Raw genomic sequence first — 15,056 nt, forward strand, 5'->3', positions numbered from 1 at the left:
AGTCTGTGGAGCACAAGTATGGCATAAATATCTCATAAATTAACAACAATTCACGAGTTTGCCAGCTGCTCAGATCCATTTAGTGAACAGCATTATTATCAATAAAGGCATAAATGGAACTCAAAAGCAAAACAGCAAATGATGTCTGATGGAAATAGCCATTTTACAGACAGATGGTGTTGCTGTCTTTAAAAACATTTCTTGGAATAGAATTTGTATAGAAAGAAATAGATATCTATGAATCTACTTTTAGGTTTGGGGACTTTTTATAGATGCAGGACATGACCGTTTAGATGCAAGGGGGGTGGGGAAGGATGATAGCCATATTTATTTATTTTTTGCATTGCATCTGCTTGTGAATGTGTTATATCTTATTAACAGCAGGGTTTTAAAAATATTTAACTTTTGGCACTGGACACTTGCCCTCATTTCCATTGGTGTTTATCATCCCAAAACTGGCTTATGAAACACACCAGACAAATCACTAGACTAAAAGGCTTTCTAGGACAACTTAGCTCAGATGCTATGAAACCAAGACATATTTGAATCTTTTAGAAAGCTGATGTTTTTAAAAGGCAATTTGTTAGTCAACGCATACATACATTCTGAGTGTTATTTATCTATTTAACTTTTTAGTCACTTCCTACAAAATGTCAAGAGCCCAACAGGATTTACACAAAACCAAAAACAACATATGTCAATAAAACCATTTCATAGTGCGGGGGGGGGGGGAGGACAAAAATCTTCAGTAGCAAAAACTTTCCATCAAGCAGGCCATCAGCCAACTTGTCGTAATTTGTCATATGTCTGGGCAAAGAGATATGTTTAAACCTAGCACATGGAATAAGTTCATGATGGCACCAAGTGGACCTCGCTGGGGACAGGATTCCACAGCCAGGGAACTTCAACCAAAATAAGTCAGAGGCACCTGGAGAAGAGCTTCAGATGGGAGAGGTGCTTTGAAAGATACTGGGGCCCTGAGCCATAAATAGCTTTATGGATTAAAAGAAGCATACAGGCAGCCAATGCACCTGTGACAGATTCAGTGTTATATGATTGGCTCACCTCACCTCACCTATCTTCAAAAGCGAACCCATGAAAAACCACAATGCAGTAATGTAATATTGAAGTTATCAGAGCCTAGGTTATGGCAGACAGGCTATCATCATCCAGATAGGTTTGTAGCTGAGCCACCAGTCAAGGCTAGTGGAAGGTACTCAAGTGACAGCAGTGGATCTAGGGGGAACCCCACCCCACCCCCCCAAACTACAGATCTGCTCTTTCACAGCGAATGTGAGCCCATCTAGAGTAGGGTCTACACCACTTGTCTAGTCAGAAGAACCACCCAATAGAAACATCTCAGTCTCGTCTGGATTAAGCTTCAGTTTATTGACTCTCATATAGTCGATTTTTGTGGCCAGTAACCAGGTCAGCACATCCATCATCTAATCTTTCCCCCACTTTTTAATAGCAGCACAGAAGTATTTTCCTATAAAAATTAAAAGTTTCTTTTTTAAAGAAATGATTAAATTGGGGAAAATTGAGAGGCTATTTATCACTATTCTCACACCTTTCCCATTTGTTGTTGTCTACCAGAAAGAAACTTTTCATTAACACTGCTGTGAACAGGATTAAAATTATAGGAAAAACTGGGACATGGGGAAGAACACTGCCATATAAGTGCATTATAAAAAAAATAAAAATTGGGGGGTAAGAAGTAGGCTGTATGCAAGATCCTTCTAACCCCTGAATCCAGCAAGTGTTAAAATATAAACCAGGCTAGCTTCCTGTGTTCAGGCAATCACCTGGGTGATGGGCCATTAAGAAAACAAGGGAAATAGGTCTAAATGGGTGAAGCCCCTCCCTCTACTCAGAGACAGAAGGACAATGCATTGAGTTTAGAGTTAAAAGGGGCAGTGGTGTGACCTAGAAGTAAAGCAGCAAGCTGGAGAGTAAAGTTTGAGAGTAATGACTGATTTCTGTTTGAATCCAAGGCTGTGGCTATGGGAGAAACAAGACCTTTTTGGGTTTGGGATGTTGATGTTGTGAACCCCCTCCATCGTAGGCTCAGGTTGCATATATGCGTAAATAAACCAAATGGCATAAAGACACCACAGTCTCTGTTGTGCCTCATTCCCAAAAGGAAACATGAATCCTGGGAACCCCTGGAATCTCGCACCACTCAGAGATTGGGGTGGCATGTAACAATATCACATACATCCAGAAGCAGCTCACCAGGCACTGCAGAGCCGCCATCCTAGATTCTTGCCAGGTGGACCTCAGTCGCTTACTGGCAGAGGGAAGTCAGTGAGGTGCAAACGTACCAGCTGGAGCTAATCTGAGTGCTTCTGTGAAGTCTTCAGTTTAATTCCACTTCCAGCTAACTGTGGAAAGCAAAGCCTCAGCAGTGCTAAAGGGTTCCAGCTCAGAAACAACTTGAAATGCACCACTAAGTGGCATCACCTTAAGTCTCTGCATGTCTTGTCACCTGCAAATATCTACAGGAAGCACTACACTGAACTACAGTAGACAATGGCTACCCCTTTGCATGTGAATGGCAAAGAACTACAACAGATTACCTGAATGGATAGGCAAAGGCTATGTCAATGCTGAGGTCGCTCTCTGTCTTGTTTGCACAGTCCACGCTGAGCCGCAGTCCTCCAGAATAGCCGCCACATGTTGCAAATGCAAAGATTGCAAAAAGCTGTGGGGGGAAAAATACATACATACATATATATGTGCATGTGTAATTTTAGCTCATCTACCAATGCAATTTTAGCATGTGAAAACATTTGTGGAATAGCAGTTATGACAGTACAATTATAGGTGTCCTCTGGAAGAGGAAAGGGGTATTTTACTTATTTAATAAATTTCTGTACTGCCCTTCACCCAAAGACCACAGGGCAGTTTACTGTATAAAAACACAAAAATACATAGCACAGTAACAAGCAAAAACAATACCGCCATAAGCAGAAGTTAATGGGTTTTTGTAGCATATTATTCATTTTCATACTGATACTATACCAGTGTTAAATCAAAAGCCAGTGACTTGTCCTCCCAGAGAAACAGTAGTTTTGAATCGCAGCAAAGGGCTGCATGCTCTCAAATGAAGAGTAAGGTTGAAGAAGAGTTATTGGAAGAAAGCAACCCAGCATGTGCCTGCCAGGCAATATTGGACTCTTAACTACTGTAAGGTCCAACATGTATTGGCAATGGTCAGGAATAATGAAAGCTGGACCCCCAAAACATTGGGAGGGCACCATTGGGAGTTAACAAAATCAAAAATCAAAACAAAACAAAAAACCCAACACACAGGAAACCAAAAAGAGTTTCAACAAACGAAAGCATCACTGACGTTTCCTATCCTTTGCTGACTTAGTGATCACTTCCTGCCTGCTTCTACAGGTTAACACTCCTTAAATGCTCCCCTCTTAGGACACACTGACTCCACATGCCCATCCTGCATTGATTTTTTTCAACATGATGAGCCATATTTAGGAAGTCCTCTCACAATACTTCAGACGTTATCGATTTTTACATTCCTAATCAGGAGCCATGCTTAAAGAAAATGCCTCCTGCTCCAAGTGACAGCAATTCATCGCAAGACTGCCTCGAACAACTCGAAATTTGTAATTTTGGATTATTAGATGTTACATGCAGTTATATATCTGTATATATAGATCAATGCAAAGAGACACAATGACATTCCAAAGCAGAAGTGAATTTGACAGCCAGTTCATACAAACCACAGCGTGCACGGTATCCTAATGGGTAGTTTGTCTACTTTTGGTCCCCACCCTGCACTCAGCTCTCACCTGTGACTCCTAGAGGTTGTCAGCATGCCACAGCGGCCACAACCCAGGAGCAGTTCCGACTAAACCAAGTGAGGGTAGCCAATGGCTCTCAAACGCTTGGTGAGTCAGGGAATCACCCTGCATGTGAAGACAGACTCTGGCAAATTGAAGAGACAAGACCAACAGCGGGTCCAACAGTCAAGAAGGCAGTTTCTGCCCATGTTATAGAGGGAAGTGAGGGGCAGATGGGGCTTGTTAAACTGGGAAGGTAGCTCATCTAGAAGAACAAAAACTCTGTTCCTAAACCTCCGCTGCCTTGCTGGATATCTTCAGGAGAAGAAAAGGCAAAGGAGTAAACCCTATGCAAATCCAGAGTAGAGTCCCTAAGATGGTTAGATGGCACCTTCTACACCTCCTTCTGGTAACTCCTGCAGCCAAGCTGGTGCCAAACATATTGCTAAATATTTTCTGGGCAGGATGAGACACCCGGCTGAGTGTATGTGCTGCTTGGGTATATGTACTGATGCTTATTTTCTGCAGAAACTCTGATTTCCCCCCCAAAGGCTGGCCCAATATATTTTGGACCTCTCCACAAAATGGTGCCCCACCCATCAGGGAACAAGGGTAAGTGAAGATTGACATCAGGAACAGGGAGTGGGGAATAAAGATCTACATCGGTGGGAACAAGGGTGGGAAGAGATGTGCAGCAACTCCTATTTGCCAAGAGGCCACTGTAGAGGTAGCATTGGTGGGGGGCTGCTGAGGAAGAGGCAGATCCAGCCTCCAAAGAGCGCCCAACAAGAGCTCAAGGACAAAGTATATTTGTTTTATTTGAGCCATTATAAATGTTGTATGTCATATGCTGTCTACAAACACAAAGCAAAACTAGCACTAGAAAACTAGCTCATTCCGTAGAGCTCCCTACAAATCCGTACTAATATTCCTTTGTTGCAGTTCTTCACATGTGGTGTGTTCTCTTGTCCTTGGGCTGCTTTTAGCACAATTAATAGCACTTATCTGCTTTTACCTCTTAGGACTGGGGGCAGCTGAATTCTAGTTTCATTGTTCTCCTTTTGGAATTTATTCTAGCATGGCATGGCAACTCCAGCTGAAAGGAATGAGGGGTACCCAGAAAAAAAAAGACTCACGATTAAGACACACGAATGCGAACAAAAGCAAACTTCATTTGCACAACATGGTTGAGATCACACCTTTGAACCAACTTGTAAGAATTCGTACTTTCTAGTTCTGCATACACAGTCACATAAATTCTCCCCTGTCACAGAAGGGGCTCTCAGCTCAGTGGCAGAGAATCTGTCTTGCATGTAGAAGTCCTCAGGTTCCTGATATCTTCAGATAGGGCTGGGGGAATAGCTGGTCAATATCTGGTTTTCAACATCATGATATATCACCAGCTAAACTTCGCAATATACCAATATATCACAATGTCTGAAATAAAGTTGGAACTATGTAGAGGTGAACAGTTGGGCTGGGTGATACAGTGGTGCCTCGCAAGATGAAATTAATTCGTTCCGCGAGTCGTTTCATATTGCGAAAAATTCGTCTTGCGAAGCACGACCATAGGAATGCATAGGAATTTAATTCCCATAGGAATGCATTGAAATTTTCGTCTTGCGAAGCACGACCATAGAAAAATTCGTCTTGCGAGTCACCTAAAAATCGCAAAACACTTTCGTCTAGCGAGTTTTTCGTTGTGCGAGGCATTCGTCTTGCGAGGTACCACTGTATCTGGTTTTCAGCTTCATGATATATCACCAGCTAAACATCAAGATCTACTGATATACTGTATCACAATGTCTGAAATAAGGAGGAACATTGGCTGGTTTCACAGTTTCCCCCACATTGTAATTTTTGCATAACTAACACACACACATCATGATTCGCAATATATTGCCAGGTCAAAAACTATGAAACCAATACCATGATATGAACTTCAAACCGGTTTTGGACAATACAAATATGGATATATTGCCCAGCCATAGTCCCCTGTCTGAAACTCTTGAGAACCTAGGGGATCCCTCTTCTCACTCAGCATAAGGCAGCTTGCTATGCTCCTATGCTAATATAGAAAGTTGCCTTGTGCCAGGTCAGGCTATGTGTTTCTCTAGCCCAATATTGTCTGCCAGGTGAGCTGCCCTACCAGCTGCTACTCCAGGGTCTGAGAGCCAGAGAGGTCTTCCCCATCACCTGCTGCCTGGGCCCTCTTAGTTGGAGGTGCCCAAGTTGAGTATGGGACCTTCTGTGTCTGAAGCATGTGTTCTGCTGCTGAGCTACAGCCCTTTCCACACTTTAAGATGACCTTCAGACATTATAGCAGTGCCAAGTGACTCATTTTATTTAAAGGCCCACCACCATATTCCAGCCTAGTATGGCTGCATAAGGCCACAAGGCTGTACCAGCCTGCCATGAGTCAGAGCAAGGCAGCTACCTCATGCAGCAGATTTTCAGCATCATGAAAGAGCAGCAATTTGGGTTATTTAGCTTATTGTTGTTTTCTGTTTTACTTCCAGAAAGAGGAGGTGGTGGGATTTTTCTGTCTCAGGTGTTAAAAGAACTTGGTCGGCCCTGGATACTGAGGGAGGGGGCTCCATTTGCTTCACTGCCCCAGGCAGCAAAATTTATTGGGTCAGCACAGGCCTCAGTTATTGGCTGAAGGGCCACTCAATTACTATAAATGGGCTATGTGAAGGGATAAATGCTCATGAATATATATATATTATTTTTTGGCAGTTCTATTCAAACTGTCTCTCAGCTGCTCACCTATTCTGAACAACAATAGCAAGATGTAATAAAATGTTAATGAAACAATTTGTCCAGGCCCAGGTAGGGCCAAACTTGACAGGGAGGGGAAAAATACCGGCAGGTAAAATGGGACGAGGAGGCTCCGTGTGCATTTTGTTGTTATATATTTACACTGAAGCCGTAATTGTTGCCACTATGTCATGAATAATAGACCTCTCACAAGTAAACGAGGCTCAATTATTTCCTCTAACAAAACACTCAGAGCTGATCTCCCCTTGGAATTAATTGAGTCGCACGGGGAACAGCATTGTAAATTGGTATTAATTGCGCAGCTACAAATTGTGCGGCAAAGGGAGAAAACAATATATTTGGTGAGCCTGGGAAATGCATTGTTGGAAGCAACCTTCCCTCTCCCCAGTGCCCCATTTTAATTCCAGTGGCTTCAATGTACCACAAATGTGCAGGGTCTCTTAGGCTGCGTACACACCACACATGCAAAGCACATTCCTGCCTCCCCAGCAAGAATCCTGGGAACTGTTGTTTGTTAAGGGTGCTGGGAACTGTAGCTCTGTGAAAGATAAGTTACAGTTCCCAATATTCTTTGTGCTTTAAAGTTATGGTGCATACACAGCCTGACACCACTTTCCCCACAGATGGATTTAGGCTCTTAGTGGTCATAGCTGAAAAGACCTTTTTGACTGCTTCTAATCTTTGCTGGAAATGTAAGGAGAAAGAAGGTACATTCTACCATATGTGGTGGGCATGCAAGATAACTAAAACATTCTGGGAAATGATGTATAATGAGTTGAAAAAAATGTTTAAAATAACATTTGTGAAAAAACCAGAGGTTTTTTATGTTAGGCATTTTAGGTACAGAGATTCTGAGAGAGCAGAAAAGACTATTCATGTACGCGGTGACAGCAGCAAGGATACTACTGGCCCAGAGATGGAAAGAAGACAAAGTTCCAACCAGAAAGGAGAATGTGGTGGTGAAGATGATGGACTATGGCAAAATGGCAAAAATGACTGGGAAAATCAGAAACCAGGAAGAGTAGAATTTTAGGAAGGAATGGGAAAGACTTATACTGTACTTAAGAGAACACTGTAAACAACTAAAAACTTTGGCAGGATTTGAGTAATGTTTGTAATGTACAAAAAACAATGGAAAAATGGGCAATATTCTTTTACCAACTTGGATAAGCAGATGGAAAATTGGATTGATAATGGTAACCATGGAAGGGTGGAGGGAAGTCTGAGGATTCAGGGAATCCTAAATGAAGAGGTGATTGATGTGTTTGAATTTAAGTTTGTTATGTAAAACTTAATATAAAAAATTATTTTTTAAAAAAGAAAAGACCTTTTTTGAGTCCAGGGCCAGGGCTGAACCGAGAGGTTTTGCTGCACAAGGCAAATGATAAGGATGGCAAGAATTGTGACATATGCAATTCTTTCACTGAGCAAGGATTCTTTCAAGCACACTATAATGGGTTGTATCCGGTTCTTTACCTGAACTGACTCTGTACCGAGAGGAGACTCTTTCATGCAGCAGAGTCTTCCATAAACATAAGGGCGGCGGGGGGGGGGGGTTCCCTCCTCTAATTATCTGTTATGTATTAAGTTTGACTGCAGTACTCATTCTGGCCACCGGGGCTGCAGTTCTCACTCTGGTCCACAACATGCAAATGAAGGATTGAGAGTGCCCTTCACGGATTGGGTAGCTAGAGGGAGTTTGTTGCTGTTGCCAGATACTTAGTACTATATAAGCCAGGCGGCTAAGCTGTTGTTCAGTCCAGGACTCAGAGCTGAAATAAAGAGCTGGTTGTTTTAAGAGCTGTGTCTTTCATCAATCTTTCCCACTATTTAACACTATCCTTTCTCTTTGCAGTCCTCTTCTTTCTTTATGCCCCCACCAAATCTGCTTCAGAGGCTTGGTGGGCCCTTTCAAACAGTGTGCAAGGTGGTGCACAGGAGCTACAGGACAAAGGCATGGATTTCCCAAAAAATAATAATGATCACCTCCCCTTTTCTACTCAGTGGAGGGACAGAACTGGATACAACCGAATAATTACATTAACGATAATGCTGAGCTACACAACTAGGGTGACATTTGAGGATTAACTAGATAACAAATGTAAAAGAGTTTTGCACTTCCAGTGTGCTGCATTAAAAGACATCTTGTCATTCCGGCAATAGGTCACCTGTCAGGAGATGCGGCATGTTAAGGCAGAGACACTTGCCATTAGCTAGTCCGCAACCAGTACATTCTGGGAGAGTTGAGAGAATTACCATTTCTCACACTGGGAAGAAGATCAGCATCGGGGAGAGGGATTCACCTCCATTTCATGCTGAACAGGGCAGAGTATTTTTTTCTTACATGGCTTCTGTGCTCTCAGATGACCAACTGGCAATGCCGACCAGGTTAGGAAATAGAAAGCCACCTTTGTGAAATGGGCAATAGCTCAGCTTATATGAGCAGCAGCTAAAACAGCTTAAGTAGAAGGTGATTAGAAGAACACAGGTGGGCATATGGGAGCAGAGACACAGCGGTGGGGCATCAGCCTTCTCTTGCCCACATTCAACATCCTCGCCAAGTAAAGATGGGCAGATCTGTCAACCCTGGTTTCTCACACTTCCTCATCTTCCCAGTCTCATGTTCAGTTCAAAAACTTTGGGTGGTGTTTAGAATCTAGAAAAAATATTGCAGTCATAAATAAATAGCCAATATAGGATAGTGTGGGGTGCGTAGGGTGTTGGGGGGTAGTACTTCTGGTGGGGGACACACTGTGCTTTCCCACCACCCTTCTGAGTAATACCCCTCCCCTTGTTGTTGTTCAGTCGTTCAGTCGTGTCCGACTCTTCGTGACCCCATGGAACAGAGCACGCCAGGCACGCCTATCCTTCACTGCCTCTCGCAGTTTGGCCAAACTCATGTTAGTAGCTTTGAGAACACTGTCCAACCACCTCATCCTCTGTCGTCCCCTTCTCCTTGTGCCCTCCATCTTTCCCAACATCAGGGTCTTTTCTAGGGAGTCTTCTCTTCTCATGAGGTGGCCAAAGTACTGGAGCCTCAACTTCAGGATCTGTCCTTCTAGTGAGCACTCAGGGCTGATTTCTTTAAGAATGGATAGGTTTGATCTTCTTGCAGTCCGTGGGACTCTCAAGAGTCTCCTCCAGCACCATAATTCAAAAGCATCCATTCTTTGGCGATCAGCCTTCTTTATGGTCCAGCTCTCACTTCCGTACATTACTACTGGGAAAACCATAGCTTTAACTACATGGACCTTTGTCGGCAAGGTGATGTCTTTGCTTTTTAAGATGCTGTCTAGGTTTGTCATTGCTTTTCTCCCAAGAAGCAGGCGTCTTCTAATTTTGTGACTGCTGTCACCATCTGCAGTGATCATGGAATCCAAGAAAGTGAAATCTCTCACTGCCTCCATTTCTTCCCCTTCTATTTGCCAGGAGGTGATGGGACCAGTGGCCATGATACCCCTCCCCACTCCCTCACTATATTTAAGGATCTGGTGACTTCTGTTTCAGTGTATCTGAAGAAGTGTGCATGCACACGAAAGCTCATACCAAGAACAAACTCAGTTGGTCTCTAAGGTGCTACTGGAAAGAATTTTTAATTTTGTGCTTTCTGGGGTAGTTTGTCCACCTTTGGTCCCTGCCCTGCACTCAGCTTTCACCCGTGGCTCCTAGAAACTGTCAACACACGACTGCAACCACACATTGGGAAATGGCTTTGACTAGCTGGCTAAACCAGGTGTCAAGCCCTTGATGAGTTAGGGACTTCTGCCACATGTGAAGACAGGCTCTGGCAGATTGAGCAAATGAGATTAATGGTGGGTCCAATGGTCAAGAAGGCGGTTTCTGCACCTGCTGTAGAGGGAAGTGAAGGGCAGATTGGGCTTGTCAACCTGGGAATGTAGCCCATCTAGGAGGAGGAAAACTCTGGTCCTAAACCTCTTCTGCCTTGTAGGATGTCTTCCGGAGAACAAAAGACTAAGGAGTAAACCCTACACAAATTCAGAGTCCCTAATGTGGTTGGATGGCACTTTGTACGCCTCCTGGCAACTCCTGCAGCCAAGCTGGTGCCAAACTCATTGCTCTGCTTTCCTTTGGGCCACATCAGTAAGGCCAAGAGGGGGGTCTTGTCATCTGGGCAGCCCAGGACGTCCATACACACTGCTCAGGCTTGAGCCACAATGAGGTCACTTTGGTGCTGCTAATGCAGTGGTTTGACTTCACCAACAGAGGTGCACTCCATTGTCTCTCAAATGCCAACAACTGGACAATACTGTATGGCTATTTCACACTCACCCACCTACCCTGCAAAATAAAAAGTATTAGAACATATCTGCTGCATTTAAGTTCTGCGTTTGTTGACTCAAAAAGCACTGGATGAATTGCAGGCCACCAGCACATGTGGACACAGGATCTGACTAATAAAAGGCCTGGCTCTTCACATGTCCTGCAACCATTTTTAGAAGAGGTAAGGCAGCGCCTCTAACCTGCCCTCATTAGGTCAGGATTTTGCACACTATAAACACTCTTTGCTTGGGTATCCCCCCATTCCCCACCACTGCCTGGTCTAGTGACAAAAGGTTGCAACACAGCCACCACTGCTGCCATGTAATGTTGGGATCAGACGATGAAAGCACCTAGGAAGATGCATTACATCAACCAATATTATTGATCCATCTAGCTCAAGGGTCACATTCTATTGAATAAGCATTCTATTGTAGCCAATAGAATAAGGGATTGTGGTGTCTAGCGTCCACAGCAGTTTCTCTGGTTTACAAGAATGTTGGCAACCCCTGATCCCGTTCAATATTGTCTACTGACTGGCAGTGGCCTTCCAGATAGGAATATTTCCCAAGTACTGTTTGGAAATACAAGAGATTTAACCAAAAACAATTTGCATGCAAACTGTGCTGTATCACTACTGCAGCATTGCAAAACTATCCTTTGGAAACCTGCTATAGTTCATTATTATTAGTATTATTTTTAAAAAGACTATTTTATCCTTTAAGGGAGGATGGTACTGAGAGTGGGCGTACCTTAGTGCAGTATGGCTTTTTATCAGGGCAGCAACCGACTGTTAACTCGGGGTCCAAAAAACCTGGAGAAAATGCATTGCAGAAAGGATTCCACATTTTCTATAGATATATAGCATCTTTTTGTTCTATGGCTGTATATTTATATGGCGAATTCATCCTCATGCCCCCTCCCCCCAATATTAGAACATACCTGCTGTGTTTAAGCTCTGCCCTTGTTGACTTAAAAGGCACTGAATGAAGTACAGGGAATCTTGTTTAGCACCAACACTATGCTCCTCAAAAAGATTTCAGTTTATAAGCAGAGGAAAGGTTGCGAAAGGTTGTTAGACCTCGGCATGGAATCATAACCTACCTGCCTCCAGCTGACATCAAAAGAGCTTCAGGAGAGCAAGTCAATGGAGTACTTATGTAGTGTGATGAAATTATTGGCTTTCAGCCATTCGACTTTCAGCATTTGCCACAGCAGGTCAGCATTCAATCTAATTCACACCGCGTAGTATCTTGATGAAGTTCTGATTATTGTGAAAACAAAATAAAAAATTCTTTCCAGTAGCACCCTAGAGACCAACTAAGTTTGTTCTTGGTATGAGCTTTCGTGTGCATGCACACTTCTGCATGCACACGAAAGCTCATACCAAGAGACTCATAGTTGGTCTCTAAGGTGCTACTGGAAAGAATTTTTTATTTTGTTTTGACTATGGCAGACCAACACGGCTACCCACCTGTAACTGATTATTGTGATTTTTTTTACAACAACAACAGGAGAATGGAGGTAGATCCATTTAACAAGGTGCATCAGAGGCACCAAAATAAATGTGCAACAAGTCAGGTATGAATCATTATTCCTTGGCAATCATTATGGAACCAATTCTTCTTTTTAAAGCCATGTTTTTGTGTGGGGAACTTTTCATGAGTTAATTCCGACATGCCGTCTTCTGAAGGCTGGAAGTGAGAATCCATGCACAGGAGACGATTCATTTAGGAACCCCAGGGAAAGAAATTGATAAGTGAAGAGGCAAACAACATTCACACACATTCCAGGATGCAAGAAAGGGATATAGCTCAGTGGAAGAGAAGACACTTTGCATGCAGATGATTCCATGGTCAGTCCATGGAATTTCTAGTTAGAAGGATCCAGAGGCTTCTAATGGCCACTTACCCTGCTCTGGGTGGGCAGCGGAATCCTAGTCATCAAGGTTTGGGGTGAATTGGTGCATCACCCAACCTAAAGCAGGCACGAACTAAAGGGGTCTACTGTAGGTGGAAGTCTTTATCCAGAGGCCAAGCAGATGGGCCATAGAGCTTCCCGGGATGGCCTGGGGTCGGCCATCTCGTTCTTGGTAAGGCCACAATCCTTGGCAGGACCCTGTTTAAAATTTAAGCCCTCCAGCAGGAGGATGAAATGGATATACACCTGATGCATGAGCCCAAGTCCGTCTATGTTTGCAATCAATAAAGTTGTGACCAATTTCTATCCCAAATTGTTGCCAAGTCTGTTCCTTTACATCATAACTGTTGCCCTTGCACTGGGGGGGGGGGAGAGGGGGGATCGCCACAATGCGAGGGTCCCTGCCCAAGGCCTTGGAGCCTCTACCAGTCAGAGTAAGCAATATTGGGTAAGATGAGCCAGAAGTCAGAGCTTGTGTAAGGATGCTTCATATACATACAGTAACAGACGTTGTGCACCACCTTTCACCTGTGACTAGGGGGCAGAGTGGGAGGGGCAAGGCTGTAATGCTGCAACCCACCCTGGGGCTTTGGGTGAAGGATGAGTGAGAATGAAATTAATAAACACACTAGTAGGAGTACTGGATTGGCTCTGCTGGCGTGTTTTCATTGCACTAACCTCAATGCTGCCTCCCCACCTTCCCTTCTAACTCCCAGCGGTGATGTGCCTGACTGGATCAGTGGCGGCACCCCACCATGCTGTCTGGTGCAGGATAGGAGCAAAGTCAGGCAGGCCGTTCAGCAAATCAGATACAACGACGATGGACTTTTAGGGCCATTCCCACATTAAACAGCAACTCCAAGTGTACCTTCAGCAGGGAGCCATAGCCAATCTTGGCTAAACCCTTATTAGGCATGTGCTCTTAAACACCTATTTGTCACATGCACATTTTTAGCATTTACAGTTTTAAAAAGCTTTGGAAACAAATAGGACAGCATAAACTTGCACAAAATGTTCTGGGTTTTAAGTGTGTTGTAAAGCTGCTTCATTTGACACTGTCTGTGTAATCAAAGGAGCAGCTTTCAACAGTGTACTTTTTTTTATAAGTGCTTCAAACAGTTACAGGGCCTACACTTCTCTCCTCGCCTCTCTATCCATCTCCCAATCTGTATTTCCTCACTTCCTGTTCTTCCTTCGGACTCCTCCTCCTATTGCTGATTTAGCAACATACATACTATTACAACTGCTGAACCAAAACTGGTTTTCCCTCTCCTTTTTAGCAACAGTGATCAGCCTCAATAAACTGGTCCTTTTCTATCTATCCATTTTTATCTATATATGAATTATGGTGCTGGAGGAGACTCTTGAGGGTCCCATGGACTGCAAAAAGATCAAACTTATCCATCCTTAAAGAAATCAGCCCTGAGTGCTCACTGGAAGGACAGATCCTGAAGTTGAGGCTCCAGTACTTTGGCCACCTCATGAGAAGAGAAGACTCCATGGAAAAGACCCTGATGTTGGGGAATATGGAGGGCACAAGGAGAAGGGGACGACAGAAGATGAGATGGTCGGACAGTGTTCTCGAAGCTACTAACATGAGTTTGGCCAAACTGCGGGAGGCAGTGGAGGATAGGCTTGCCTGGCGTGCTCTGGTCCATGGGGTCACGAAGAGTCGGACATGACTGAACGACTGAACAACAACAACAATCTATCTATCATCTATCTATCTATCTATCTATCTATCTATCTATCTATCTATCTATCTATCTATATCTATCCATCCATCCACCCACCCATATACACAACCATCTAATATGGTCCAACATGCTTGTGCACAGATCACGCAAACAATTCAATCCTGAGCCCAGTGCCAGTTTTGATGCTTGGCTCATTGGCAATCTGCAACGCTGAGGCCAAAACATACATTTTCTAGTCAGGATTGGATCCAGGTAATGCATTTTCTCTCTGCCACTCCTGAACTCTGCAACTACCATGAAATACCACTGTGGAAGGTTGCCCAAAAGAATCCAAGATGTCAGGACTGGCCCTACCATTAGCCAGAGTAGTACAGACCCACACCTTACATACAGGTTGTGCAGTCACGGTAATCTGTGGTTTGGCTTATTGTAATGTGTGAACCAGGCCTGTATGACTGAATAATCATGCAGGATCATCATTCAGTATGCATCATACATTCTACAGCGGTACAGTCCAAGAACACTTTTACCATCCAACGAGGTGTTTCCCTTTGGGAAACCAAGATTTTCCTGC

General features: G+C 43.7%; 1 protein-coding gene across 2 annotated transcripts in view; it reads right to left on the reverse strand.

Moving 5' to 3' along the window:
• Window positions 1-15,056, reverse strand: part of SYNPR (synaptoporin) — a 157,772-nt gene that overhangs the window by 24,339 nt on the left and 118,377 nt on the right. For both annotated transcript variants that reach the window (XM_033141312.1, XM_033141313.1), the window contains one exon: window positions 2,580-2,704. In XM_033141312.1, coding sequence (XP_032997203.1) covers window positions 2,580-2,704 — 125 coding nt within the window. The remainder of the gene's footprint in view (window positions 1-2,579; window positions 2,705-15,056) is intronic.

Source organism: Lacerta agilis, chromosome 2, assembly GCF_009819535.1.
Source record: "Lacerta agilis isolate rLacAgi1 chromosome 2, rLacAgi1.pri, whole genome shotgun sequence".
Classification (NCBI taxonomy): Eukaryota; Metazoa; Chordata; class Lepidosauria; order Squamata; family Lacertidae; genus Lacerta; species Lacerta agilis.